Consider the following 8616-nt stretch of genomic DNA (forward strand, 5'->3'; position numbering starts at 1 on the left):
CACTCCCTAGGACCTTACCATTAAGTGTATAAGTCCTGCCTTGATTTGCCTTTCCAAAATGTAACCCCTGAAATTTATCTGAATTAAACTCCATCTGCCACTTCTCAGCCCATTGGCCCATCTGATCAAGATTCTGTTGTAATCTGAGGTAACATTCTTTGCTGTCCACTACACTTCCAATTTTGGAGTCATTTGGAAACTTACTAACTGTACCTCTTATGCTCACATCCAAATCATTTATATAAATGATGAAAAGTAGTGGACCCAGCACAATTCTTGTGGCACTCCACTGGTCACAGGCCTCCAGTCTGAAAAACAACCCTTTACCACCCTCTGTTTTCTACCTTCGAACCAGTTCTATGGCTAGTTCATAGAATCCCTACAGTGTGGAAACTAGTCCACACTGACCCTCTGAAGAGTAACCTACCCAAACCCATTCCCTACCCTATATTTACCCCTGACTAATGCACCTAACACTACAGGCAATTTAGCATGGCCAATTCACCTGACCTGCACATCTTTGGATTGTGGGAGGAAACCGGAGCACCCGGAGGAAACCCACGCAGACATGGGGAGAACGTGCAAACTCCACACAGACTGTCACCGAAGGCTGGAATCGAACCCAGGTCCCTGGCACTGTGAGGCAGCAGTGCTAACCACTGAGCCACCATGCTGCCCCTGTATTCCATGTGATCTAACTTTGCTAACCAGTTTACCATGAGGAATCTTGTTGAATGCCTTACTGAAGTCCATATAGATCATGTCCACCGATCTGCCCTCATCAATCCTCTTTGTTACTTCTTCAAAAAACTCAATCATATCAGTGAGGCACAATTTCTCATGCACAAAGCCATGTTGACTATCCCTGATGCACTAAAAAACTCAACAAGCCCTTTTAAACAGCACCTTCCAAACTTGCAAACTCTATTACCATAAAGAACGGGAGCAGCAGATATATGGGACCACCACCTCCTGCAAATTCCCCTCCAAGCCACTCACCCTCCTGACTTGGAAATATATCACTGTTCCTCCATTCACTGCAGATCTACATTCGCTGGTTCACCCTCATCTCACAGTTTTAACTTTGTGCACTGACCTTTAACTTAATCAAAAGAAATACTCACTCAGTATTTTCAAATTGAAGTTTTGTAATCACCCAGGCAACAGTACAAACAGTGGGAACACCTTGAAGAAAAGAAATGGTTCTATTAGTCCCGACAGAGGCTGCAGGTTACAGGAGTTAGGAGCTGGACAGTTCCTGAAGTGAAAATCAAATCACAGTCACTTACAGCAGAGAGTACCAGGTGACAGCAGCTACACTGGCTGCATTAGAGATTCCAATTCATTTCACATGTTTAAGCTCTTTGTGTTTAACAGTAACTGGGCGGGGGGCCTTTTGTGGTACAGTGGTAGTGTCCCTCCTCTTACTATTGGGCTCCCGGGTTCAAGCCCCACCTGCCCTACAGCTGTGTAAAAACATCTCTGAACAGTGTCGCTAGAGGAAAAAAAAGGTTAGTTTTCTTAAAATAGCAGAAACTGAAGGGTCCTCCTGTGGCACAGTGGTGGTGTCCCTACCTCTGAATCAGGAAACCCAAGTTCAAGTCCAGAAGTGTGGCGTGCCATCTCCTAACTGGGGTAATGGGAGTTTGTTTCTAGCAGTGTTTGACAGGATCAGGAAACCAGGGGAATGTCGGAATTGTACAGCACTGAAGGAGACTGTTCTGCCCAACATACCAGTGCTATCTAATACAATCCTACTCTTTGCCCAGAGTCATAGAACCCCTAAGTGCAGAAACAGGCCATTCGGCCCAACACGTCCACACCGACGAGTAACCCACCCAGACCCATTCCCCCATTACACTACATTTCCCCTGACTAATGTATCTAGCCCACGCATCCCTGAACACTATCGGCAATTCAGCACAGCCAATCCCCCTAACCTGCAGGTCCTTGGACTGTGGGAAAGTACCAGAGCACCCGAAGGAAACCCACGCAAACACGGGGAGAATGTGCAAACTCCACACAAACGGTCTCCCGAGGGTAGGATCGAACCCCGCTCCCTGGTGCTGTGAGGCAGCAGCGCTAACCACTGAGCCACCGTGCTGCCCTGCAGTAGACTCCTTTTCTCCTCCTCTTTCATTTACCTATCCAGCTCACGTTTGGAAGTTAATCCTGAATCTGCTTCCATTTCCCAACCCGAGATGCACCATCCACATCCCATTCTCTCGAACAGTTTCACACCTCAGTGAATCTGTCTGACTGACGGAATTAACTGTTTGCAGATTGCTACAACAGCACTAACAGGAAGCTGTCTTCAAGCCAAAACAATGCTCTTTTGATTTCATTCATTTCTTCATTGGCCAGCATTTATCGCCCATCCCTAATTACCCAGAGGGCAGTTAAGAGTCAACCACATTGCTGTGGGTGTGGAGTCATATGTAGGCCAGACAAGGTAAGGAGGGCAGTTTCATTCCCTAAATGGAATTAGTGAACCAGATGGGTTTTTCCAACAATCAACAATGTTTTCACAGTTATCATTAGACTCTTCATTTCAGATTTTTCTTGACTTCGCATTCCACGATCTGCTGTGGCAAGATTTGAACCCAGGTCCCCAAATCATTTCTTAGGCTTTGAGATTAATAGTCCAGCCGTAATGCCCCTAAGCTATCACTGCCCCACCCCACTGTCCATCACAGAAATGAGCAATGTGGTATATGAATTTTAATGCCTGTGTTGCCAGGTTTGAAGGTAGTACATCCCAAAGACTGGCTTTCACATCAAGTAGCAAGTCCCTTTGGATAGCCACAGCAAACAGGTTAGTGACTGCATCCAATCAGATGGCCCGGGGAGTTGAGAGCCGGGGTCAAAGTCTCAGGATATGAGGTATGCCATTCAGGACTGAGATGGGGAAAGGTTTCTTCACTCAAAGGGGTGTGAATTCTCTACCATAAACAGCTGTGGAGGTCAATTCACTGAATACATTCAAGAAAATTATGTTTTTAAGATTTTAAAGGCATAAAGGGGCATGGAGAGAAAGCATTGGGAAAGAGGATCAGCTGTGGTCATATCGAGTGGTGGATCAAGCTTGAAGGGCCAAACGGCCTACTCCTGCTCCTATTTTCAATATTTCTATGTTTTAGATGGTGCTTGCAACACTCAATACATTTAATGCAGCTCCAAAATACAGGGTCATTCTGCTACAACATGCATTTTGTTAACACTAATTTGTTGAAACGCGATCGGCAACTTGGGAACAGTGTTTCTAAAGCGCCACCTTTTATAACATGTGTTGGCTGTAACACGGATCACATCACCAAAAAACTTTAAGCACTGTGATTTTTCTATTACACGGCAAAGCACAGGAACGCAGCCATCGCGGTATAGAGGAACTACCTGTATTTGTTAAACAATCCCAAGTGTGCTAAAGATCACACTGACTGCCAGGTTAGGACCATCCATCTGGCTTGCAATGGGCAGTCCTTGTGTGTACTGGGAGCTGCATTTATTAATAGACAGGGTTCTGTCTTTTGCATGTAAACACACTTTATTTGCAACAAATTAGGTGACAGTTATTCATTGGGGCCTGGAGCCAGTTTTGGGAGTGGGTTCCCCTGATATCAGAGTTGGGTCTGCAACTTTCTACAGTGAATATTAATGTCTAGGAGGAGGGGCGTGAATGCACTGTGCCCAATGTCGCTCTGAAAATAAAGCAAGAACACAGACTATCGAGTCATTGTCTGCCAGTCGTCTTTCTTGGCGCCATGCTTCCTCCCCAATGACAACAACCAATGTTTCAAAACAAACGCCGCCATGAGGTTGTGAAGGGTGCTACATGAATGCAAAAAGCAGTTGCTGTGGAAGTGGGCTTGATGCAGCACTGGCCTCAGTGCTCCGTTACCTACCCCATCCCAGGACGCTCCACCACCAGAAGTAACTTTTGCCGTAGGAGAAGGGCACTACCAGCAGGGAGCTGAGGTACAGGGCCTCCACCAGCAGCCAGAAGTAATTGGTCAACATGCAAAAGTACCAGAACACCACTGAAATCTTACAGCCGGCCTGCAACGAGAGAATGACCACAAAGCAGTTAGTTCCTATCGAGATTGTTACAACACGGCAGTAAACCTTTCTGCTAATTAAACCAAATTCACAGAAAAGCTGATCTCACCCCATAATCTGTTAAATAATGAGTGATAGAGAACTACCTAAATTCCACTATTTAAAAAAAAAATAACAATTTTATTGTTTAACTCCAAAAGCAAACATTAAACAACAACTAATTACATTTCTCAGCCTCCTTTGTCTTAAAGATGTGTTATCTACCTCCAACTCCATAACAGTATACAGATCCGATAAAGCCCCTATTAAATTTACAGCAAATCAATTTTCAAAACCAGAGCGTGATGTCGACCTTCCTCTGTTTGTAGGTCTCCCTGGGTCGTCTTTGATCTTATGCTGCACAGATTTTTCATATGAAAAGGTACCTTTGATAGCGAGGTTTCGGGCAGTCTGTCGACAATGGCAGAAAGTTGATCTGTCTCTGGCTAACTGTCTAAAATGCCTAATGTGTCTACCCGAAAACATTAGATCATCTCATTGGTTCAATGTTGTCAAAACAGTAAAATTCAAATTCGATTGGGTTTTAGTTCTTCGGGCATAATTTAAACTGGATTAGATTCCCCACAGCTTGGAAACAGGCCCTTCAGCCCAACAAGTCCACAATGACCCTCCGAAGAGTAACCACCCAGTCCCATTTCCCTCTGACTCATGCACCTCACACTATAGGCAATTTAACATAGCCAATTCACCTGACCTGCACAGGTTTGGACTGTGGGAGGAAACCCATACAAACACAGGGAGAACGTACAACCTCCACACGGACAGTCGCCCGAGGCTAGAATTGAACCTAGGATGCTGGTGCTGTGAGGCAGCAGTGCTAACCATTGAGCCACAGTGCCACCCCAGTTAAATTTGAACTGCTGTGGTATCCAGGTTACAACAATATGTTACATCTTTCAATTTTCCAGCACACTGTGTGACTGCGAGTCAGTCACATGACAGCAGCTTTACAGCTTTCACTCTCTCTTAAAGGTACAGCACATGTCTTAAACTTCAGAACAAGATCATTGTAGAAACAGAGAAAATAGGAGCAGGAGTAGGTCATTCAGCCCATCAGACCTGCTCCGTCATTCAATATGATCTCTGGCTGATCATCCGACTCGATCCCTGTTTCTGCTTCCTGCACCTCCCCGATACCCTTTAACCTAAGAACTATGTCTAACTCTGTTCACACATGCTACCATAACCTGCTGAGATTATCCAGCAGTTTTGTTTATTCTTTTATTACTAATTCCATTGGCCCCAACTGGGGAAATAATGGGACACAGCTGGAGAGTTGCAAGTAGTTTAGGGACCACCCCCTCCCCTCCCCCCACCTCATCTAAGGAACGAGACTGGCATCAGAGGCAGTCCATAGGAGGTTCACTCAGCTGGAGCCAGCTGTGGAAGGGTTGTCTTCTGAGGAGAGGTTGAGTAGGTTGGGCCTGTACTCGTTGGAGTTTTGAAGAATGAGGTATTGAAACGTACAAGAGTCTTAGGGGACCTGACAGGGTAGATATCTAAAGGTTCCCTCTCCTTGTGGGGCCAGGGATACAGTCTCAGAATGAGGGGTCACACATTTAAGATGGAGATGAGGAGGAATTCCGTCTCTCAGAGAGGGATGTGAACCTGTGGAATTCTTCACCTCAGAGGGATGTCGAGGCCAGGCCATTGAGCATATTCAAGGCTGAGACGGATTTTTAATCAGGAAGGGAATCAAGGATGATAGGGAAGAGGCAGGAGAGTGGAGTCGAGGGTTATCAGATCAGCCATGACCTCATTGAATGGTGGGACAGACTCGATGGGCTGAGTGTCCTACTTCTGCTCCTACATCTTATGTTCTTATAGGTGCGATGGCAGATGTTGGAGTTCGAATTTAATAAAATCTGGAAATGAAAGTTGGCCTAATGTGAAAAGCCATCGGGCTCATTGACACACTGTGCTAGAGACAAAACAAACTGCAGATGCTGGAATCCAAGGGAGACAAGCAGGAGGCACACAGCAGGCCAGGCAACATCAGGAGGTGGAGGAGCCAACATTGTCCTGAAGGAGGGTGACATCCGAAACTTCTCCCCCTCCTGATGCTGCCTGGCTTGCTGTGGTCCTCCAGCCTCCTGCCTGTCTACCACTGGCACACTGCCAGGCTCTTAAGTGCTCTCTGGATTGACCCTAGTACCACCCTCAGCGCCAGGGTGATGAGAGATGGAAGTCCAATACAAATGCTTGCCTTGCCATAGAAAAGTTTTGGAAATGCACATTTCAGAACGCAGTAATGAGTCAATCTGTGGTGTTAAAATGGAGTCATGCTTTGCAATATTCATCCACAGGATGAGGAGATCACTGGCTACACCCAGCATTTATTGCCCATCCCTAATTGCCCAGAGGGCAGTTAAGAGTCAACCACATTGCTGTGGGTCTGGAGTCACCTGTAGGACAGACTGGGTAAGGTTGGCAGCTTCCTTCCCTAAAGGGCATTAGTGAAACATGGTCCCCATTTGATTCTTAATTCCAGATTCATATTGAATTCAAACTCCAGCATCAGCCGGGGCAGGATTCGAACCTGGGTCCCTGGATTAATACACCAGCGATATTACCACACAACAGTCACAGCCGATGGTCTGATACAGACCAGGTAAGCAGAGGCAGAATTCCTTCACTAGAGGGCCAGAAATGAACCAGATGGATTTTCATCAAAGCTGAAAAATGTGTTGCTGGAAAAGCGCAGCAGGTCAGGCAGCATCCAAGGAGCAGGAGAATCGACGTTTCGGGCATAAGCCCTTCTTCAGGATTTTCATCAAAGCCTTTGAATCACGTTTCTTAAAATTTAATTAATTTAAACCTTCAGGAGCCAGCCGTGCTGAGATTTGTACCTCAGACCAAACGTATAAACCTGGGCATCTGGAATACTGGACAGAGGTGGGTACTGCAGATGCTGGAGATTAGCGTCAAGATTAGAGTAATGCTGGAAAAGCACAGCAGGTCAGGCAGCATCTGAGGAGCAGGAAAATCGACGTTTCAGGAAAAGACTCTTCATCAATTTCCAGCTCCTCGGATGCTGCCTGACCTGCTGTGCTTTTCCAGCACCACTCTAATCTGGAAAACTGGAGTCTAGGGACATTCCCACCACCCACTACTACTTCGAGAGTGGTCTGGGGAGCAGGTGTTGGGAGACGAAATGTTCAGTCCTTCTCCTGCTGTTTATGTTTTAAAACCGAGCCAAATAAACGCGAATAAGGGAATCTACAACATTCGCTCGGGAATAATCTGGAGGTTTAGCATGGACAGCAAAATTCAATGACTCGATGGATTATTGTTTTTGAATTGTTATTCTCAGTCTGGGTTCAGGAATAATATCAGAAATTGCTGGAGAAGCTCAGCAGGTCTGGCAGCATCTGTGGAGAGAAATCAAAGTTAACGTTTCAGGTCCGGTGACCCTTTTCCCAACTGGATTGAGGATGTGCGATGTCAACTCACACCCAGATATCACCTAACTTTCTCCATCCAACACCAACTCTCCTGTGTGTCAGAAAGCAGTGCAAGATGCATTCTTTATGTCTATCTTCATCTCTGTCTCATTCACATCTGATTGCTGGCTGTGCACTGAACTGGGTCACTGTTGTGTATCGGCTAACCTCCGTTGCTCCAAAACAGACATTAAAACGTCGAAATCAGGAGCAGGAAGAGGCCATTCGGTCCTTCAAGCCTGCTCTACCATATAATAGAACCAGGGCTGATCTCATCTTGGCCTCACCTTCTTCTCCTGCCCGTTCTCCAGAACCCTTCAGTCTGTTACTCATTAAAATTCCCGTCTATCTCCTCCTTCAGTTTACCCAGTGACCCAGCATCCACCGCACTCTAGGAGAGTGAATTCCACAGATTCATGAGCCGTTGGGAGCCGTAATTTCTGCTCATCTCTGCTTTAAATCTCCTGCCCTTTATCCTTATACTACAACCTGTCGTTCTACATTACCCCAAAGGGGGCAGCATCCTCTATACATCTACCTTGTCAGTCCCCTTTATCATCTTATACAAATTAGATTACCGCTGATCATTCTAAACTCGAGCGAGTATAGGCCTGAACTGCACAAACTCTGTTCCTGAAACAAACCCCTCACTTCTAGAATTATCACCTCCTCTGAAGTGACTCCAATACAACTCCAGCCTTTGATACTGGGATTGATCAGGAACTGAATGCTTAGTCAGTAAGCTGAGCTGGAGCTCATTCTGAGGAAGGGGCACTGGACCCGACAGTTTCTCTCTCCATAGGTGTTGCCAGACCTGCTGAATTTGTTCAGAAATTTCTGGTTTTAATTCAGATTTCCAGTATCCGCAGTCATGGAGCCATAGACTCATAGAGAGATACAGCACTGAAACAGACCCTTGGGTCCAAGTCACCCACTTTAGCTTTAAGTTCAGACAAATGTCCTGGACAGCGGTTTAAATAGGAATTGACCTGGACATGGGTCAGCCCTGTGTGTGTGAGTGACAGTGAGAGAGAGAGAGAATGAGAGTGTGTGTGCG

General features: G+C 46.0%; 1 protein-coding gene across 1 annotated transcript in view; it reads right to left on the bottom strand.

The window, feature by feature from the left end:
- ghrhrl (growth hormone releasing hormone receptor, like) overlaps positions 1 to 8616 on the bottom strand; it is a 71661-nt gene that overhangs the window by 20377 nt on the left and 42668 nt on the right. The window contains exons 7-8 of the mRNA XM_043690845.1: positions 3903 to 4056; positions 1125 to 1185 (exon numbers count right to left, since the gene is read on the bottom strand). Of these exons, the coding sequence (XP_043546780.1) occupies positions 1125 to 1185; positions 3903 to 4056 (215 nt within the window). The remainder of the gene's footprint in view (positions 1 to 1124; positions 1186 to 3902; positions 4057 to 8616) is intronic.

This window comes from Chiloscyllium plagiosum, chromosome 5 (assembly GCF_004010195.1).
Source record: "Chiloscyllium plagiosum isolate BGI_BamShark_2017 chromosome 5, ASM401019v2, whole genome shotgun sequence".
Taxonomy (NCBI): Eukaryota; Metazoa; Chordata; class Chondrichthyes; order Orectolobiformes; family Hemiscylliidae; genus Chiloscyllium; species Chiloscyllium plagiosum.